The sequence below is a fragment of the Protopterus annectens genome, chromosome 7.part0 (assembly GCF_019279795.1).
Source record: "Protopterus annectens isolate FY-2018-M chromosome 7.part0, PAN1.0, whole genome shotgun sequence".
Taxonomy (NCBI): Eukaryota; Metazoa; Chordata; order Ceratodontiformes; family Protopteridae; genus Protopterus; species Protopterus annectens.
In genome coordinates, this window is record NC_056739.1 from 973,636,969 (window position 1) to 973,660,345 (window position 23,377).

The 23,377-nt window shown below is 40.0% G+C and overlaps 1 protein-coding gene across 2 annotated transcripts in view; it reads right to left on the reverse strand.

Annotated features, from left to right (window-relative positions):
* The window catches only part of LOXL1 (lysyl oxidase like 1), a 395,821-nt gene that overhangs the window by 183,225 nt on the left and 189,219 nt on the right, over positions 1-23,377 (reverse strand). For both annotated transcript variants that reach the window (XM_044077551.1, XM_044077552.1), the window contains exons 2-3: positions 13,832-13,940; positions 11,189-11,326 (exon numbers count right to left, since the gene is read on the reverse strand). In XM_044077551.1, the coding sequence (XP_043933486.1) occupies positions 11,189-11,326; positions 13,832-13,940 (247 nt within the window). The remainder of the gene's footprint in view (positions 1-11,188; positions 11,327-13,831; positions 13,941-23,377) is intronic.

Genomic DNA, 23,377 nt, shown 5'->3' on the forward strand with positions numbered 1-23,377 from the left:
TCTGGAAACAGATATAACCCTCTCCTGATTATACCAAATACCTAATATTATGTAATCAATCTAAAAATGAAATTAGACATACTAAAGCTATTTATTTGCAAAATAGACAAGCATCACATTTTCACATCTCAAAGATTTCTGCAAGGAAGCAAACAAGCTAACTTGATGACATATGTTCATAGATTAGTACTAAGCTAACAGCCCTTGCGAGCCATTTTAAGCCTAGCCAATTATCCCTTCTGAGACTCAGAACCCACACCTTGTGTTTGTAAAGCAAACACCTTACCCATTAGGCCACCCTCTCAAACAAACTGGCAGTGATAGAAATGTTAGTAACTTTAGTGTACTAACTCCAAATAACTTTGCCATACAATTCTATAATATCCTTCCATGCTACATACTAAGGAGCTATCCCAATCCATCCTAACTAGATCCTTACCTTTCGATCTTCTTCTACTTCAAAAATATCTTCCAAACAATTACATACTTTCTAATTCAGTCCCTTTCCAGTCATGGCACTGGTGGTTCAGTCGGTCCCTTCCTCTGTATGGAGACTTGACATACCAACATTTATGCTACATATTTAACAGGCATTTCCAGACATTTGGAAAAAAGACATTGTCATTCCCATATACTAAAATATCAGGCCAGCTAACATATCAGATTTATTGCCAGTCTCTTTCTCTGTCTACTACCTCATCAAGGTAAATTCCTCAAAAAAAGTTGCATATAACCTGTTTTCTAACTTCCTTTAGCAGTACAATATTCTCTTATTGCACCAACATGGATTCATTAAACACAGAGGTACCTTAGACTGGCCTACTTATTCTTTTTTTTTTAATCACCTTTATTGAATTATCACTTGTGACACACACATTTATGTTTATATAAAAGTAATCAAACTGTATTAACAAGGTAAAATTAATAAACATTACACTTCACGTTGTTGTTGTGTCTTTTGGCTTTTCCCGGTTAGGGGTCGCCACAACAGAACTCCGGTCCGCTAATGATTGGCAGTAAATTTTTACGTGCTGAGTTTCCGGCCCTGATGCACAACCTTCAACGAAGGTATGCCCATTCACACATGTCTCCACACAGAAGACTCTAGCTGAGAATCGAACAGGACAACGTCTTACTGTGAGGCGACAACTCTACCGCAGCACCACCACCGCAGTTATATTGCTATATATCATATAACCTAAGCAACACTACATAAATTAGTCAATTCCTGCCCCCATTACAGCCGAGTGACATCTCCAGGCATTTCTGCAGTTACACCCTACTGCTCCTCTAGGCGTCAAATATTGCCTGTTCATATTTGCATTAACAATTCCAAAACCATGTTACATACAAGGTATCGGAAAATTTTATCTTGAAGCATACATAATAGCAAACACAATTGTATTGATATATGACCTCTGTCAATGGGTATTTATAGGTTCATAGGTTCATAGGTTCATACTAGGCTATCTGCCTGAGGGCATTTACAAGCCTAGCCCATAGTTTTGTGGCTTACGCCACCCCTTTAGTATGGGGAACTATACCCATTATTTTGCTGTGCCTCTGTTGAGCAGTGACACTGAGGTAATCCCTGGGGTATATCTGCGATCTCCCATCCATTGGTCAAGATTTCTCTTGAACAAGGCCAGCGAGGTGCTCTGCCTCACATATACTGGGATTTTATTCCACAGCATAGGGAGTCTTTGGGTGATGAATCTATCCCTCCAGCACGCCCTATTAATAGCCGAGGTTTAAGTCTCCGCCCTTGTGGCTCTGACGGATCTAGATTTTTGAGGTGAAGCATATTCATCAAATCTGGGTTTGACATGGCCTTGTATGTTAGGCAAAGGTCACCTCTGAGCACTGAATAGAGCTGGAGTTCTTTCAGTCGGGCAGCATAGGACAGATGTTTGAGACCCTTTATCCTTTTGGTGAGGAACTTTGTGGCCTCTCCAGCTGCTGCAAGTGTCGGGTCAGATACATTCCAAATGGGGCATTGTACTCAATCATTGGTCTGATGAGTGATGTGTATAGGGAGACTATGACCTCCCTTGATCTAGATGAGAATCCTTCATGATAAGGTGGGCAATGTAGAAGGTCTTCCTAACTACTTTAGCTACATGGGTGTCGAATGACAGACTACTATCAACCTGGGTCCCCAGGTCCCTGATAACTTCTTCTGTACTCAGTGGATTGCCACCTATTTGGTAGCTAGTAACCTTGTTTTTCCGAAGGGTATGACTATGCATTTTTGGCATTTAACTTTAGGCCATGGCTCTGGCACCAGTTATCCGTTTCTGTGAGACCCTTCTGAAGGATATCTGTGTCAGATGTGTTTTCTACTATGAGTTTGCAGTCATCTGCAAACTTTGTCAGCCATAACCCTCCTGTGTTTGCTTGTACGAAAAGTAGATGCCAAACAAGAGTGGGCCCAGGACTGAGCCCTGTGGTACACCACTTGTGACAGGCTTTGAGTCTGACATGGCGCCAGCAACTCTGACCCTGTGGGTTCTGTCACTCAGCCAGTTTGCAACCCATCTTGTGATGTATGGGTTAACATTTAAGCTGATGAGTTTTTCAATGATACCCGAAGTGGGGTATTGTATCAAAGGCCTTCACCAGATCGAGGTAGGCTGTATGGACTGCCTTTCCTCATCAATGGCTTTGGTGACTGTTTCAAAAGTCAACCAAGTTTAGAAGGCATGATCTGCCTTTGACAAAGCCAAACTGGGATGGATCCAAAGTCTGCAAATTCCTATGTCTTTATTTATGAGGTCCATTATGATCCTCTCCATGGCTTTGCAGATAAGGCTTGTCAAGCTAATGGGCGGTAATTTCCAGGGTCGGTGGAGGCACCGCTTTGTGAAGTGGGACCACAGTTGCAGTGCGCCACCCCTGATCCAGAGGTAAGACTATGATTAAACAGCTGTCCTAGCTGTGGGTTTAATGAGTTGGGGACACCATCAGGTCCCATGGATGCTGTGTTTTTGCTTTGGAGAGCAGTTCTCACTTGGAGATGTTTGGGGCTGCAATATAGATATCTCTTTGTTAAAAATGTAAGGTGATAACTTCAATTTTTAAATGCTGAAGCCACGCCCACTAGGAGTTAAAGGTACACACTCAAAAGAGCTCTACCGGAGGGGATGAGTTAAACAAGAAATATATTAAACCATCACTTATGACATAAGCAATCATACATTTATATAAATAAAAACAAACTACACTGGCACAATCCTAGTTGCAAACATTTTACATCATAAACCATACTGACACACTCCCAGTTGCACATACATTATACATCACTTATAATCTACCCAATTATTTTCAGACAAAAATTATATAGGTCATTTAAGTTCTGCCTTATTTTAAACCTCATTCCTTCCCTGTATGTATTGTTCCCACAATTCACACTTTTTTGTTATGTAGTTTGCTCCTACCCTTTGCTAAAGATCTCAGTTCCAGTTGTTTTATCTCTGTTACTATAGTTACTACTTCTAATATAGTTAGTTTAGATTTTGATTTCCATTTTCTAGTACTTGCTTTTTTGGCAGCTAATATAATTAGAGAGCAAGTCCTTACCATGTGTGATGCCCCTGTACTGGCCCAATAATCAAGGAGCCTCAGTCTTTACCACTGGCAAGAGCCAGGGGACGTATGCACTGGGAGGAAGACAAGTACACACACACGGTAAAGTGTAATTTCCCTTAGGAGCACACAGAGATCACAGTCAGTCTGGGGCTGGTTTCTTCCTCTTTCTCCAGATCAATGAAGAACGAAAAGACCACAGGCACCTTGCTCCAGCCAACCAAATGGAAACCACTTCACAGCGAACGCAATTTATTTAAGCGTTTTTGCTCACTGGCATGGCTTCAAACGTTGCAAATAGCATACAAAGTAAAACTTGAAGATTTTAGAGCGGTGGACTCCTCGCTTCATCAGACAAAAAACCTGTTTTTTGTCTGATGAAGCGGGGTTGAGTCCACCGCGAAAGCGCTCACAATAAAGTCTTCAAGTTTTACTTTGTATGCTGTTATTTGCAACGTTTGAAGCCACGCCAGTGAGCACGGCGAAAACGCTTTTAAATAATAAATTTGCGTTTAGAACCTTTGGTGAAGTGGTTTCCATTTGGTTGGCTGGAGCAAGGTGCCTGTGGTCTTTTCGTTCTTCATTGGTTTTTGTTTTTGTACGTTTCTTTCTCCAGATCCCGAATAAGACTCCCCTCTGACATAGCTATAAGGTCAAGATCTCAGCTGAGGGGCCAAGCCAAGACCTCTAGCATCCTTTCTGTCCAACCAGTGCTTCATGTCCCTACCCAACTAACTGACACACACACTTCGAAATTTGGTTTATATACAAACACACACACACACACACACACACACACACACACACACACACACACACGGAAGGCTGATACAGATTTACTAGATAAGCCCCCTTCTGCTGACACTATAAAGTACTTTCCACTGCCACCAAGCTACTATATGCCCCTTATAAAGGGTGTCCAATCCTGCTGTGTAATGTTACTATTATCCAAATGGTAGTCTGACCAAGACTTGTAAGGATATTTAGGAGTGCCCTGCACAGTGTCACCAAATACATATGCAAGTACAATAAGAACTTAAATATGTCTCACAAATATCAGCCACAAAGGTAGGTTTAAATATATTTAATAATTAAAAAATAAAAGAAAAAGACAATACTCAGTCAATCAACACAATAACTTCAGAATTCAGAATCACAGGAAATATTTTAAAATAACATTCCAGGACAGTCTCAAATAAATACAGAAAACATCTAAACAAATCTTTACTATATTCCTATCTATATCTAAGAGAGAGACTTACAGCAAAGCAAGTGTAGCTGTTGATGATGAGTGGATATTCTTGCAAGGTCCAAGACAAAATACAAATTGCCCAGTCCCTCTCTGAGAGAGTTCTTAAATCAATATCACATATTACTGCTGGGTTATCTTGGATGACATCACTTTTTGTTACCTGACTGCAGTTCCTAGGCTTAAACAGAAACTAACACAATTTAGCATCTCTGTGTTAAAAATACATATCTCTCAGATGTTTGCTCAGAACTGTGCAGCTGCTAGGAAGTCATAAAGCAATAAAACACATTTACATTTTAAACCTAGTAATTACTTCTCTTTCAAGACAATACAAAAACTTCTAGCTTTTGATATTGTGTCTGCTACAGTGAAACTGAGAGATAACTTTAATAGCACAATTGTAAAGCACTTTAATTTCAACTTATTTTCTTGAAGTTTTGCAAGTTAACCCTTTTATGTTCTAGTTTCTACTGTTAAAACATACATTTGCACAGTTTATATGCATTTTTGTTCTACGCAGGGCATGCTGTGGTTACATTTTATCTCAGTCTATAACATAAAGTTCTTTATAAATCATATCAATATTCACAAATGACATAGAATTACTTACAAAATTCCAGATAACTGGGGTGGTAACAGTTCCTTATATCACACTATGTCTAGGCAATTCCATTTTTGTGTCATAGCTCGGAAAAATCATCTCCCTCATCACATCAATCTGCCCATCCAGCATCTTTGACAGTGCATCCCACAGGGAATCCTTAAAGTCTGCAAACTCACTGCACTCCCAGAAAACATGTTCCCAATTATCTCTTCCTTCCCTGTCACACCTCCAGTATTTGCTATCTACCTGAGAAAAAATTCTCAGAAGTCTACTTGGGATATAAAAATATCTATGTAAACATTTCCAAGCAAAAATCCTAAATCTTCTAGATTTTGTTGCATATTTGGGAGACATACATATATCCTCCCATTGTTTCTTTGTGAATTGCTTATCCAATCTCTCTTCCAATCCTTTCTAACCTCCTCTGATTGATTCTTATAATTATCATTCAATATTTTACATGCTCTACTAATTATTCCTTTTTTAAGGGCAACTTCTGTTCTAGAGTCTACTAAAATCTCTACCAGTGCAGGTCTTTCATTTAGGACACCCCTATTTATTTCTCTTTGCCTATACTCTGATATCAATCCTTGATAGGGAAGGCAATAGCTACCCTACAGTCCAAATAAATTATTGGTATCTTCCCAGTCTATCCTCTTTCTCTCTCTAGTTATTTGCTCCCAATACCTTGGTTCCTTTGCCAGTTTTATATGATAAACTCCACCCCCTCGTGCCTATTGTCTGTACCCCTAATTGCTATTCTTATTGATAAAGTACTCATCAACACTAACAAAAGACACTTTAGACGTATATTTGGGGATCTTATCAAAGCCTTTGACAAATCTCATGCTATACTCAAAGATGTACTGGAAGTACGATCTAATTATTTTATGATAGTCTAACTAAAACAAAACATTATACCCACTGAACCCAGACTAAGAAAGACTTTGCCATGGTACATAGGAAAATAATTGTATGAATTGTCCCTACACAAAGCCAGCTGTTATTCAAAGCAAGGGACTGAGTGTGACACCAAACAAACACAGCAAATAGATGCGGAAAACTTTCTTCTGTGTTTGTTTTAAATATAACCTGATACATAATCATGGAAGATTGCAATCATGGGAAACAATAGGTTGACAGTAGCAATAATTTTAGCTGTGTGAAGATTATTTAGTGACTGAGTGATTAGAAAAGACAGTTTAGACAGTATGAACAACTTTTAGTATATTTTCATATGTGCTCAGATGAAAGCAAGGGCAGTAAGAGCCAAATCTACAGTATGTGCCTTATGTTGATGTATGGAGTAGAGAAACTTTTGAAAGTTCAACAAAAGCCCAGCATGTAAGCAGCAATTCCTTATATCAATGGTAGGGTTATGTGAAAAATGTTAACATTAAACCTGACTGCACTGCGGTAAATATGGTTTAGAGCTTTGGCATGTAGAACTAATGCTCAGTTGCTGCTCTTTGCTTTAGAGGAAATAGAGAGGTAGGTGTGTGTGTGTGTGTGTGTGTGTGTGTTGTGCACGCGTGTGTACTTAAGGCCTCAGTTCTGGGCACTGTCTAGTTAAATGACACTGCTCAAAGTCAAACACTGAACATTAATAATTATGGGAAGGCAAGTGCCTTAAACCTCCACACCAAGTGCTTGATCGCATTTAATTTTATTTTATATTTTTTGTTAAGCACTGGTGATTACAGTCTGTCAATGTCATGCATGGAGTTTCAAAGTGGTGCTTTCCAGTGTCAGTGGTGCAACAAGTAGTACACTTGCTACTGGTGCAGAAGGTTGTGGGTTCTTGTCCCACAACAGGTAGATTGATTGCTGATGCTACTGTACAGCATAAGTGGGGGACGGGGGTGCTACACTCCTAAGTGTGTCCTCTTCTGGATGAGTTGCCTAGTAACTATAAACCTGTTTGCCAGCCATTCTTTTTTGCAATGTTACCAGTACACTATTTTTTTTGTTGTTGTTAATATAACATAGCAATTTATTCTTCAAGGGCAGCAGGTACTGAATTTGTAGATGAAACGCCAAAATGCAAAGCTGTTTGCCAGCAGCAAACTCTTCATTAGTTGCAGTTCTCTTTAATGTGGAATTATTCAGATGACTTTTAGTTCTGTGAAGATTGTGCATATTGACTGATATTGGTGAATTTTAATGACAGAAGTTTGAGATGCCCTTTATGTTTGAAATGTCATTACTGGTTCATACATTTTGTTTCATTGCTTACTGGAAAAAAATGATCAAAACTACACATTTAAAATGCATTTTGACAAGTGGTGCCATATTATACAAGGAATATAATTTAATACAATAAGGAAGGTGAATCAAAGAACACATGCATGAATGCATAGTCCTATAATGTGAGCAAGGGGCCCATGGTTTGAAAACAGCCCAAAGGTAAACTTAATCCACCACTGTCCAAATGTATTTTCTATGAATGTGGCTTAAAATGCAGTTTCAATGAATGTGAGTTTCAAGAGCAGAGAAGTTTACTGTTGTTCATGCTAAGTCTGTTTTCTTTGTGAGACTGTATTGTTTTGATCGGCAAATAGCTATCAGTGCTTGTGCTTTGAAAATTGAAATAAAGGTTTTAAATTAAATACAGATAACTGTAACCATTGTAGAAGTAAAGAAGAATATAGTTTACACACTGACAGGTTTGAACAGTGTTTATGGTAACTGGGGAGAAATAGCCAAGTAATGGAACACTGGAATGGCTGGGGGTGGGCTTCTGCAGGGGGAGGTTGTTGCAGAGGTCTGCATGGGGAAGAGGATGCTGCTGCAGGGGAGGGGATGAGACTGTGGGGGGCTGCAGGAGTTCTGACCCACTACCCTGCCTAAGGCCCCAATTTACCATGATCTCGCTCTGCTAGAAAATCTATATAATGGTGATTTTTTTTTCTTTTTACATATAAGTATTTAATTGTAGTACAAGCTATTAGCCTAGTATTATTTTAAAAGATCAACATGAAAGAAAAACACTGACCCTTGTCTGGTGATTGAACTCAGTACCTTCCATGTTCCATGTGGTTGTCACTGCCTCCAGACCAACAAAGTGTCTTTGGACAGTTAGCTACTGAGTTTACCCCAACAGCAATACAGGGCCTCATGCCTCCCATGTGGTTATCACTGCCTCTGGACCAACATGGAATCTGCAATTAGTTAATGAGTTTAAGCAAGAGGAGTTGTTTTTCCTTTCTGTACCTTTACAATGCTTTTCTTTGATCAGCTGGACGTATACTGACATTGTTCTGATTTAATGTTGTCTGTTGTTCAACGGTATAGTTCCTAAGTCATTTTGTGCAGCATGCCTGAATTCTATGTCAAAGGTAATCAGAATGGATTCATTTTATTATGTGATCTAGAATTATATATCAAGTATGATAATAACAAATTACTGAAAAATTGTTTCATTAAATATGTTTGCAATAGGTGGCCATTCTTATCTGGCAACTAAAAACTTGCTGTGAACTATTACTTGTAACTTGAAAATCTTTAAATGTAAATTCCAACTATGAGGTACAAGGTAACTCCGCCAGCAGATGAATGTCAGCCGGTAGTAATAAAAAAATAGGGGATGCCATAGTGTCAAACACCCCACAGGCACAATAGGTAGTTGTAGGACAGATTCATGATAGATCGAATTATACGATATTGATATTGTGGTGATATATTTAATAACATGGTTTGAATTCATGTACTTATACAGGTTTGTCAAGCCTCCAGTAGGTTATTGTAGTTTCCATATAGATAAATCACATCATAAATTAGTACCTCTGCACTGTAACTTTTTAAATGTTTCTGTATCTTGTGAACAAAGCCACATTTAATTGACTGACTACTGTAGTAGTAGTAGTAGCTTAGTGTGGGATATGGCTATTGGATTACAGTTATGCAGAGCAATTTCTGACAATCTGCACTTAGTAGATGTTGCAGATACAAATATTTCTCATTAATCTAAAAACAACAAGTTTAACTTCGGCAACCCGAACTGAACTTTGCAAACTGAAACAGTGACTGAAGCCACAATGGCAAATGATTCTTTAGCTTTCTTCCACTTCCTGGTTTTATATACATAAACAGGAAATGATGTAAAACAAGTGAACGTACTATTCATATATAAAAAAAAAATTAATTCACAAAAACACAACAACAAGTATATCATGTTACAACTTTGTAGTTATTTCAACAAATTGAATGATGCCTTAGTCATTGATTTTCTAAAACTTAACTAAACTCCACAACTACCTTTGTTTCATGTGGTATTGTGATTGTGTTTGTGCATACTACAATCCCACTAAAAAATCTATTAAATGCTAATGGCAACTGGAACTGAATGCCACCTCATTGTTGAAATCGAATGGGTCACTATCTGATGAGAGCCAATGTTTGACAGAACAAGTCTGTCAATTGAACTAATGTGATCCAAAATGTTGAATGATCCGTGAAAGGTGACACCACTGGATGTAAACAAAATCTCAAAAGAAACATAGTATGTGAACAGAAATGGTCCTACCATCTGTGTGGAATCAGCAAAATGTGAACCAATGTAGTACCCATGATGTGTCAAAAATAGAAATAGAAATCAACAAAAAAACAAAAATTTCAACAATGAGGTGGCATTTCTCATTAATCTATTATTCATTGTATAAGTTCATCCCACCAGGTTATATAACACAGGTCCTCAATCATTAAGAAGATAGTTTATCATACTAGGATCTACTTAGTTTACTCCTAAATGACAGAAAGTAAAATAAGCAGGTGGGAAGGAGCCAGGGAATATACATGGTGTTAGATACAGATCTGCTTAAAGTAGGAAAGGAATACAATTTGAAAGGAGGTCTGTACCCATCCAGATATCAATAAGAATGTCTGGTGAATCTGATAACCTATCTTTGCTCCAACATCCAACCAGGAATATTTCTTTAATTCCTTCTTTCTGAATGCATGCACTGATAAATATCTGCAAAATCCAAAGTCTTTAATGCAGCAATTAAGTCACCTTAGAAGAAGTGCTTCAGCTGCGAAGTCTCTAAAATGTAGGCACTTGCATTTACCTTAGGTAATTAAAGTATCACATTATTAATATTTGTTAGGCTTAAGAAAAGTACAGCATTCACAAAGGAGGAACATGAGCTTTAGTATACCTACAATGGCCAAAAAAGTAAAGAAAGGCTATAATGGTAAGGACTGATAAAATTGTTTCCACCTAATAAAAACAGCAGTTTTCTTGTAGTCTTTAAATAAAGCAATATTATAAACTGAACTAAAACTGAGGAAACTACAGATCTCCTTTCTCATGGAATCTATTAAACTACCAGTTTATAGAATGATTTGACCAGTTACTCTTAGAGAAAAACAAGGCCCAGGGAACTCTGTCTGAGGCATGTCTGACTTTGGCATACATTAACCAAAGAAGTGACCAAAACACAGAGGTCTAACACTCCAATATTAAATACAGAGTATAAATAGAAGTCAACATGCACTAAATTTATTAATGGAAATGAACACTACCAAATAAAATTCAAATGGCAAAATTTGTATATTTTTTGTGGCTATAAGTATATATAGTGTGCAAAAGCACTTCCCAGCTGCTCTGCTAATACATACATCTCCTCAAATGTCTTGTGGTAAGCGATGTGACATATTATGGAGGCTGAAGAACAGATTATGACAAAGCAGATGACAGAGTGGCATGCATGCATGCTCCCAAGATGGATTACATCAGCAGCACTTACTGGTGACAGCTGTGCCACTCCCATGACTGACGAGGACGGTTTGGCAAGAAGTCGGCAGCTCCTTGATTCTTTACTCTCTGCGGAAACCTCAGCAGTACCCTGATATCATAATCCGTAGTGTCTGTAGCATAAGCGGTGCTAAAAGTAACAATATAAGAATCATATATGCATGTAAACCCAACAATATTGTCTGATTACTGTTCATTTTTCATCTAACTGTAGTAATAAGCATAATTTTTATACTATATGACAATGTCTAATGACAGCGACCTGAAAGGAGATATTAAGCATCAGTGTTGACATCAATAGCTTATATATTATAACACACAATTGCATACTATAAATTGTGGTACAACCTGCATGAAACATTAAATAAGCAAAAAAAAAAAAATATATATATATATATATATATATATATATATATATATATATATATATATATATATATATATATATATATATATATATATACATATATAAAATGACCACTGGAAATTTGAATCAGCTATATCATCAGTGCTGTAGCCACATTAGCTACAACCTAAATAGGAAGACACACATAGTAAGGGACAGAAGACTATGATGTACTTTCTGTACTGATAAAGCAAAACAGGGACAGAGCAAAAGCTATTAGTAGCCATCCTACACGCCATTACATACATTTGTCACAACCTACTTTTATCAGTTAATATATTTTCTGTTTAACGGTTTGTTTTCTGATAGTTCTCCAGTATTAGTAATATATAAATTCTTCAGTGTGGTAATCAATATCCTGATATGGAAATTGATTTAAATTCATTCATAGTCAGTAAAGACAGATATAATAACAGGTAATGGTTGTTAGGTCATCTCATTCTATTTACTTTCTTTCATGTTAAAGAAGATATTGATGTTGAGTATCCAAGAACTGGCTAAATTTTTCCACTCACTATAATGACTCTATATTATGTTCGTAAATGACTGCATTCTATCCCTACTTATGAACCCACTGTCTCTTTATGAATTCTTTTTAACACATCGTCCACAGTTCTAAGCAGCTACAACTTAGTGAACAAAACCATTTCTTCACACTTCACAGCATACCTTCTGACTGTTGCTGATTTTCTCCCCCCCCCCTTATTTTAGCTTTATCCAGAATTCTCAAGCAAATAAGTTTAGAGATGGGCTTTACATCTGCATTTATAAAACTCCTGTCAGTTTGTGTCCCTTCTTCTTGCCAATCTATTTTCCTAAAAAAAGTGTTTCTCTTTTGAACTTTCTCGATTCTTGCAAAAAGCTTAAACCTTTCTAGCATGTCCAACCACCTCACCACCACCTCATTTGTCTGAATTAAGTATGTAAAAAAACCTCTCTCCGTATCTCTTTTTTTATACATTCCCAACTATAAATCTTGAATCCTTCATGTTGCACTCTTCTGAACTCCTTTTGTTCTGTATTAATCTGTGAGAAAAAGTCTGAACTGCTTCTGGTCTGTATTATACTCTTGTAGGAAACAGGTCTTCCATCCAGCTCAAAGTATTCCTTTTGACTCCACCTTAAAGGATCTCTTGGCTATATTTCTTGATTTCTCCATGTAATATGTATGACTAGTGATCACATTAGTTTTCTAGTCTGGCAAAATGGTACTTCAAATTTATTGAATTCTTGTAAGTCATCTGATACAAAAATCCTGGGTTACTTTCCTGTATTATTATTATTATTGTTATGAACATTTGTTCCCAGGAGGAATAACTTGGTACCCTCTTGCCACTAAATCTTAAAATTACACACACACACACACACACACACACACACACACACACACACACACACACACACACATATATATATATATATATATCCATGCTTACTACCTCAGAAGTATTTCTTTAGTTTGCACTTCATTGAGACTGATAATAAATAGTTTTATAGTTTGAGATGAAGTACAGTGATGTTTGCTTTTCCTTTCAGCTCTTCTGCAATATAATTTGCTAAAAATTCTAATCATAGTAAACACAACTGCCATGCTCTATTCCTTTTAACTATTTATTTAGTGTATCGCAGTCACATGAAACTGCATTCTGTTAGTAAGCTAGTATGTTATCCATATTGCTATCTCACATGTTCTACAGTGTTGGCCAACTTTATTAATTTTTTGTTTCTTTTTTAGCGGCATGTTGTCAATCTGTTTGCTAGAAGCACTTTAGTACATTCTTACAGGCAACACTTTTAAATAATCTAATGAAATAAATCATAATACTTTACTGACAGGCATCTGCATGGATACCAAAAACAACAGCCTGAAATTAAGAGTATCAGTAAGAAAAAAACATGACAGTTAATTGAGAAACTATACATATATGGAAATAACAAGGTTAAAGAGGAGGGACACATTTAAAATTGGAACAATTTCAGGCATAAAGTACAATCCGAATGCTACTACTTACATTTGCATATTTTGAACTTTCACTCTAGCTATCCCATTTTTATGAAGTGTTCTACAATAGATAAAATGTGCAGAAACAGATCCAAAGCTTATGGCATCCCATACAAGGAGAAAGAAGAATTCAATGACTGATATGCCATACAGTAACTAATACCTGCGAAGTATCTTCTGATTTGTTTTTTTCATGCATGCATAATTAAAAAGTAAATTGAAAGTACCTTGCAAGACACTTCTCCTCTGCAGCACAACGAAGAGAGTAAAGATGGGCCCTCTGGACGTAAACAGAGGCCTGGACATAACTGGGGTCTGGTACTAAATCAGGAAGGTCTGTAAATGAAAACAGGATGTATACCTTCACATTCTTTAATATAAAATAATACACATGATTATAATACAAGAAACTTCCCTGCAATACTGCGTCTGAAGCATAAGCTTACATTCGAGTACTTAAAGTAAACAGTAGTACCTGAAGGACTGTATCATTTTTGGCAATACTGATCGGCCATAGTCTGTGAATAGAACAATTAATGCATGATAACTGAATATACTGCTCCAACACACACACACACACACACACACACACACACACACACACACACACACACACACACACACACACACACACACACACACACACACTTACACCATAGTCTAGGACCTGAACGACAACACTGTATTGTGATCAAAGGTTACTTATGTATGCATACATTTTGTATGAATATATAACATGTTTGATATATTACCTTCAATATAAAAACATAGGGCAGGATTCACGAAGCTTCCGTGTAAGAGTTACAAGGCTTACACAGAGGCTGCAGTTAAACGGTGTGATGTCAGCATGTCATGCATATGCATGAGGGCATGCTGAATCACACCTAAGGCTAACAGGGTCCGTGTAAGACAGTAGGGGGCGTGTCCGTAGGGAGAGCCCTGCAAACGGACACACCCCCAGAAGAGTAAAAGTCCCGAAAGTAAACCCCCACGACAGAGTCCGTGTAAATGTGAATAAACACAACACAACACATGCCCCCACAGACTATGAACATAAAATGTATAAATGAACATCTAATATTTTTTTTTTATAAGTTGTAAAGATGTTTGCCCATGAGTGCGCTCGTTTGAGCGGGCGTGCCCGGCGCTTAGCCACAGTTAGCAGTCAGTGGAAAAGCATATAAGAACTAAATATGCAAAGTAAGCCAAGAAGCAATAGCGTAGCAGTAGAAACGTTGGCTGAAGAGGAGGCAGTCATGGTTCGAGCCCCCACAACATCAATTTTTATTTTTAGTGAAATAAGCACGAAACAATTCCCTGACATATATGTACATATATAAAATTATATTTTATGTAAAATGTAATGAAATGGGCCATGTGTTTTGAAGAAATGTGAGATAATAAAAAATAAAAAAAATGTCAGATGTGTCTATAGCTGAGCTACACTCTAACAAGTTGAGTATATCTGCCCGTAAATGAGCAGTGTTTTAACAGGTGTAAAATGAGTGCCCGGGGTTGAGCAGCATTTTAACATGCTGAAACTGTGTGCCCGTAGCTGAGCTGAGCGTAATATGCGTGCTGACAGCCAAACGGCACGTAAGCCAGCGTGACCCATTTGCACGGAGCTGCGCACCGCGCCAACAAGCTAACCGATGGGCAACGTTGAGCAAGCTGTATCAAAACTGCCTTTACACAGACACACCTCCTAGCCTATGTAGACAGTCATAAAATATAAAAAGCAATGGCCAGGTTCGAACCCAGGATACCATGCATAGTCAAAGTACTGAACCACTAAGCCATGATAGTTGCACATAGAAATGCAGTAATAGCATATATATAGTAATGAATAGAAAGAGGAGCATGACAAAGCAGGTTTTGTGAAGCTGATACAATTCCAAAATGGCCAATCACAGATAAGTGCGGGGAAAACGGCATATATAAGCCCCATAGGCGGGAATACACAGCATAACTGATTGTAGAACCAACTTGCAGCCAGGATGTCAGGTGTAGGTGAGGGTAGTTGCTTCCGAGCACAGAGGTGGGGCATTGAAGAGTCCAAATATATGGTTTGGCTCCTCGTCCATAATCATGAGGCCCAACTCATGCAGGGCCAGGTCCTGTGGGGAGCATATAGGGCTGAGGCATGGGACCGGTTGGCACATGATCTCACCAGTGCCACAGGAATACCAAGAACTGGTGAGCAGGTCCGTCACCACCATGCGGACCTGAAGAAACGGAAGCAGGACCAACTGAACCGTTGGATCCAGGAGGCCCGGCAAATGCCCAACGCCTCACTACTGAGTAAGTTACATGTAATTATTTATGTAAGAAATTAACCTAGCTGATATTATGGAGATGTGTTTTCCAATATTACTTTACTTATATTACAGCTGCAGGTGTCCGTTCTGCGAACCGTCGAGCCTATGGCGATAGGCTGGTGTGGTTGCGCCACCAGGCAGGTCAGTAATTCTCTCCCTGTAACTGTAAATAAATATATAAGTATGACAGTTAGCAAAAGAGTGCAGTGTAGTCACTAATTAATAAAATGTGCAAGTAACAGTGTAAGAGGGTTTGCAAGTATTGCTTGATTACAAAAGTGTGATGCAGCCTGTAATCCAAACATAAAAATGAAACAAGTCTGAAATAAAGATGTCCCACCTGTAATATAATAGTACATAACCTGCAGCAGGCTGAAAAGTACAGCTGCAGAAGCTGAGTGAAATATATCCCTGTTGAAATACAGAAACATGACATAAGTGAGACTGTTGGAAAGGATTGTTATAACTACAGGTAAAACATGTCAATAAAGCCTAGAATTAAGTACCATCCTGAATTGTAAAAATAAAACAAGTGAGAGAGTGTGAGAAAGAGGTATGAATCTACCAATAAAGTAGTAATAACTCCTGAATAAAGTATACTGCAGTCAGTACAGAATGAAATGAATGTGACAGGCAGAACCAAACAGTGACATGTGTTGAAAACAGTACTGCAGCTGGAATGTGTGTCCCAAAATCTGGATATGTTGCTCTCAGTCTGCAATATGCAGATAGTATGGTTGTCTGAAATACCAAACACCCACAGTTGTCTATAGCTATATAAAGCAAATGTAGCAGGATGATGTAGCTGAACAGAGCCAAATATGAATGTGTATGAATAAAAATGAAATGTATATTGATGTAGAAGTAACATTCCTATCACCAACCTGAAGTAGTTATCACATAGGAAACTGTAGGCAGAACTGTAGTCTGTATATATCTGCAGCTAGTAGAAATGTACAGCATATGTATTGGTATTTGAAGTTGTTAATTAAATTTTCTTCACCCTACCCTATAACCACATATAATCCATCCCATGTGAAATTGGTATGTGCAATCACAATTAACACCCCTGGACATTTGTCCTGTTGGTTCATACATATTTTCATGTATGTTGATGCATCTGCCCTGTTCATACATCCAAACCTGATGGCCTGTTGCCATCGATCAACCCTGCATGTTGTTGGATTGTGTATTGCTGTTCAAATTATGCATGTGTTATGCTTGCTGTTCAATGGCTTGAATATATGGGTGTTTGGTTAATGGGAATACTAATGCATGCTGTTACAACTAATTGTGAATGGTATTGTACGTTACTAACCCAAACTGTCATAACATAATGCAAAACATAGGACGACAGGGAAGGCGGGTTCCAGTGGACCCACCTCTCCCACCTCAGCTGGCGAGTGCACCTGGCAGTAGTGCCCAGTCCGCACCCTCCTCTGGTGGCCCTGTGCCACCTGCAGGTGGAAGCACTGCAGGAGATGTGGCTCGTCCCCCCTCTGCAAGCGTGGCCGGAGGAGAACATCCACTCACCCTCCGTAGTGTCCGGACTGTGGTGCGTAGGGAGATCCGGCACGCTGTGCTTGGGCCCCTATGCCAGCTTGAGGCACGGTTGGCACAACTCACGGGTGTGCCTGCTGCCCAGCCTACACAGCCCCCAGCACAGCCCCGTCCTGGGCAGTGAAGGCACAGTGGCAACTGTCCATGGGTGGGCTCATGGGCTCAAGATATCCAAACATCCATCCCCGTCAATTCTGTAACCCCCCCACATGTGTCATACACCGCCCCTGTATGCGTCTTGTTTGTCTTGTCTGTTAACCTACCCAACCTACCCCCCCAGCTATACCAACTTCCTGTACCTGACATACCGCTCTCACCTGAAAAAAGGGCACTCTGTACCCACAAAAAAATTACGCCCCACACATAGCTGCCCATTTTACACACATGTCTGCTGGACATGTAAACTGTCAATTACAATTGGCTGTACAACAAGTATTATTGTTGTCCTTACACCTCTCTCAGGGGTGGAAGGTTTCAAATGTCACACCAAATTACAAACATATGTACAGCTGTTGCTGATGAAGAAATGGGCAGCTATGGGCCTTACCTACATCCCTCCTGCAAAACCCGAGCTTGTTTCCCTACTGTCCTACCCTCTTTGTGACCCCTTTTTCGCCACTTTCCTATCTCCCCATTTTCTTTTCTTTCAAAGAAAATAGTGCAGGAGTGCGCGAGAGTAAGCACTTTTAAGCAGTAGTAAGCAGGTGTGCGCGAAGCTAAGCGGCAGTGCATGTGACCTTCAAGCAAACCAGCTAACCCGCTTACAACTGCTTAAAAGTGCCTTAGTCACTCTGAATGACAAGGCCTGTAGTTTTCTCAGCAGCAAAATAAAATACCTCCCTCAGTCTCGAACCCAGGACCTTGGAAACACTAGTCTGCATGACTTACCACTAAGCCATGACTGCTATAAAAGAACATCATGCTGAAAGAAATATATCATAAAATAGTAGGAATTAATTTAAAGGGAATATACAAGTTTAGCACACAAAGCATGTCATGTATATTTTCTGTCAAATCTAGTGGATTTGTAAAATAGTACTGTGTGCTGAGAAACAGTCATGCTAGTTGGCAGCTACTAGGTAATAATGTCACAGTAGCATCTGGCAAGCCACACACATACTCAGAGCAGGATAAGCACAGCCATAGTTGAATAGGTATGAGTGCAGACATAGCAACTGTGACTGAGTTACAGGGATGTCCCTGATGTGAAAACAAATGTCAACTGTGCCCCACTGACACCCTGCCAAATGTACTAACAGTAGCTTACAGAACAACATGCATTGCAGTGTCTACAACACAGCCTGAAATATGAGAGACATACCAACCTTACACTCACAGAACAGTGTCCAGAGCAAACCAGCATGGTCCCCACCCTGATAATCTGAAAGGGCTACGCCTACCTAACAGACCTTTTTATAGCACAGGCCTGTAATCACAGTGAGAACTGCAATCACTACACAACAGGCTGCATGCAATTAGTAAATGCTGGCTAACAATTGGTGCAGAGGCCATCACATGGACATGTGCAGATACCTACAAAAGCATCCTGTACTCCCAGTCCACACATGCAATACTGTCATTGCACCCGCTGGAGGTAGAGAGAGAGAGAGAGAGAGAGAAAACCAAAAAAAAAAAAAAAGAAAGAAAGAAAGACAGAAAGAAAGAAAGAAAGAAAGAAAGAAAGAAAGAAAGAAAGAAAGAAAAAAATAACAAACCGGAAACATCAAGGCAAAGAGCAGACAGCAGGCCAAGCAACTGCAAGCCTACACAAACAGCTGCAACAAACACAGGTAATGTAAAGTACTACTATAATATTCTACATACTGTGAACCCTCCACATGTGTTATTGGTCTGTATCTATGTATATGAGGATGTGCATAGGGACGGGGACATACTGAAACTGTCACTGAAGGCTCCACATACATATGTATGTGATGGTAGCTATGTGCACATAGCAATGTAGGTTGTAGTGCAATGTACAAGTAGGTGGTACAGTAATGGGTGTTCAGCAGTACGTTACTGTGTGTATACATATGTGGACCAAAAAAGGAGTATATATATATATATATATATATATATATATATATATATATATAACATGTGTATACGTATGTATATCGAGATATGTATGTATATATATATAATATGCATATGTGTATACATAGATAGACAGGGATGTAGAAATACACAGACAGATATAGTTTCACAGTGGCATAGTATAGTACTAGGCTATCTGCAGACAGTGTATAGAATAGATTTAGAAACCTGCACCTCTGTATAGTAGTGAGAGAGTGAAGACCCCCCCTACATAATAGCGTTAGTGCACTGTGCCTCTGTCTAGTAGTGACACAGAGATGACCCCTGCTGTAAACCTATGATCTCCCATCCACTTGTCAAGAATGCACATGAAGAGTGTCAGTGAGGGTCTCTGCCTAACATGAACTGGGATCCTGTTCCACAGTATGGGAAGCCTCTTAGTGATGGATCTGTCCCTACAGTATGTCCTATTCATATGTGTGCTGAGGTTTAAATCCGTAGCTGTCGTGCTTCTGATGGATTTGGATTGTATGAGGTAGAACATGTCCATCACTACCAGATTGGACATGGCCTACTACATCAGGCACAGATCACCCCTACATAAGCAGTATGCTATGGAATAGAGCATGAGTTACGTTAGTCTGGCAGCATATGACAGGTGTTACAGACCCTTGATCCACCTGGTGATGTACTCATGAGGTCCCCCTAGCTGTTGCAAGTGCCAGGTGAGGTACATACCAAATGGGGCATAGTACACAGTCATGGGCCTGATAAGGGAGGAGTATAAGGGTACAATGACCCCTTTTGATGTGGATGTGAATCCCTTCATGATAAGGTGGGCAAGGTAGGAAGTCCATCCAACCACTTCGGCAACGTGGGTGTCAAATGAGAGGTCAGCATTGCACAGTGTCACCAGGTCTCCGATTACTTTGTCTGTACTCAGTGGGTTATTGTCTATGTGATAATATGTAGGTACCTTGTCCGTCCAAAAGGGTATGAGTATACATTACATGGCATGCAGTGTCAGGCCATGACTCCGCCACCAGTTGTTGGTGTCCGTGAGGCCTGTCAGTAGGATGTATGTGTCAGCAGGTGTATTGCCTATGGCGCCTAGTATGCAGTCATCTTTGAACATTGTCAGCCACTACCCTCCCATGTCTGCTTCCACATCTGAGAATGATATGCCGAACATGATTAGTCCCAGGACAGAGCCCTGTGGGACACCACATGTGACTGGCTCTGAGTCTGACATGGCACCAGTGAGGTTGACTATAGGGTTTCTATCCGTTAGCTGGTTTGCAACCCATCATGTGACATATGGATTTACATGTTAGCTGTTGATAATGTCTATGATGGCAGAGTGCGGTATTGTGTCGAATGCTGTAGGCAAGTCCAGGTAGGCTGTATGGACCACTATGCCCTCAGCAATGGCTATAGTGACTGATTTGAAAAGGTCAACCAGGTTCATAAGGCAGGATCTGCCCTCTACAAAGCCAAACCGGGTGGGAACAAGTGTCTAAGTCCCCAATGTCTCTGTGTATGGGTACCATAATGATCCTTTCCATAGTGTTGCAGACCAGGCTGGTTAAGCGTATGGGGCGGTAGTTACCAGGGTCTGTAGAGGTGCCTCCTGTGTGGAGTGGGACTACTGTTGCTGTATGCCAGTGTCCAGGAACATATGCTGTAGTAAGACTACGGCTGAATAGCATGTAATATGCATGTGTAGCTCCTCTTGCAGTTCACGTAGCATGCAACCCGCAATACCGTTGGGTCCCATTGCTGCTGTGTTTACAGCTCCGCTGAGGGTGGTTCCCAGCTGGACATCCGAGATGACAGGGAGGTTACAGTCAGCTGGGATAAGTAATTCCACATGTGTGGTTGAGGGAGTGTAGAAACCTGCACTGAACCTGTCTGCCAGACTGTTGGCATTTTCTGTGTGTTCAGTGTAGCGTATGTCACTGTGAACTAACTGTGAACACAACTGAGGGTTCCCACCCAGGTGTGTAACATAGCAGAGGAAGGCCTTGTGGTTATCTGTAGTGACCATAGCGATGTCCCTCTCATTGTTGGCCTTGCATGTTTGTACGACAAAACCCATCCGTCTACTACTGCTGATGAGAGATGCCGTAGCTCTATGGAAGTATGCTCTGCCGTGCAGTAGCTACCATCTGTTGTTATACAAGTTGTTCAATGCTGGGGTCCACCAGACAGGACACCTGCCCTTGGTGGAGAGGGTCATGGTTCCATTTGTGATTGCATGATCTATGCATTCTTGGAGATGTCTGTAGAAGCATATGTGAGGGTGTCTGCATTGTGGGAAGTGGATTACACTGGCCCAGTGGGCATTCAGGATAGCAACTCAGGTATAAGATGTGTAAAGTCGGCATGTGAGAGGTCTCCCACTGTAGTCTGTTGTGTTGTGGGGAAGGTGGGATATTTATATCCAGGGTGATTAGTCTGTGGTCAGATGTGACTAGTGAGGGGTATCCTTCCAGTGTGTAGCACATTGTCCCCATCTATGTGATGATCAGGTCTAGTATATTATCTCCTGTTGTGGGAGAGGTGACTAGCTGTTCCATTGCATTTGACATAGTGAATACCGGGAACCTTTGGGCTAGGGTGTTTGGGGTAGAATAATGCACCCAGTGCATGTTAGGGTAGTCGCACTATCCCAATATGATGATGTGTGGTGGGACATTCATATCCTCCAATGTCTACAGGAAGGCCGACTGTGGTCCCTGAGATCGGGAGGGTGGTCTGTAACATGCTACCAGTTGTATAGCAGGTTTGCCTATGGTTATCTGCACCTGGATGGTCTGTGATGCTTCATGTGTTGCCACTAACCTGAAGGTGTGTGTGTCCTCCATGAATATGGACACACCCCCTCCCTGTCCATTTTGTCCCGAGTCCTGGGGCCAAAATGCATGATACGGGGTATAGCCTGGTACTGCTGGTGTGCTCTCAGGAGCCTTGAACCAGGTTCTCACGTACTGCACAGACATCGAGATTGGTAGAATATGTATGTACAGATATATGTAATACACACACATATATATAGATATCTGTAGAGACTTACACATATACAGATAGATCTGACTGACAACAGACATGTCTGTATATGACTATCTCTCACTCTCTGTCCCACCCCCTCACACTCACACTCACCCTGTGTCTCTCTCACTCTCTCCCCCTCTCTCCCCACATCTATATGTATATATCTACATCTAGATATACATATGATATATACATATATACAAACAGATATATATCCATATACAGATATAAATATATCAATACATATATATATATATATATATATATATATATATATATATATATATATATATACATATATAGACTGTATGAGGCACATGTGTGCAGATGTCTTGCTACAGGTGCCTGGTGTCACAGGCATGGAGTGAACACCAGTGTGGATACTGGAGTACCATACCCCATTCAAAAACACTGACACCAGTAACCACCACATATGTACATGCCTGCCCACCACTGCATGTGTCAGGAGGGAACAGGGTCAACAAGTGTACACTAGGCTCCACATCAATACACACAGTGGCACACTAGTCCTGTAATACCTGTACATGGAATGTGTCAGCGGACATGGTGTGTCAGCTATGGACATGTAGGTCACTGTACCCCTCCACACCCCACAATGTCCTACACGTATGTACCTCCCATGACAGCTACATATATGGTGAAGGACACAGACATATGCAAGTAACTGTGTCAATGCACTCAAACACCACAGAGTGCACACAGACTACCTACATAGAGGTTACCACTGCTGGATATACATAGTTCGGTCACACCCATGACAGTTGTCTCCCAACCATGGTAACA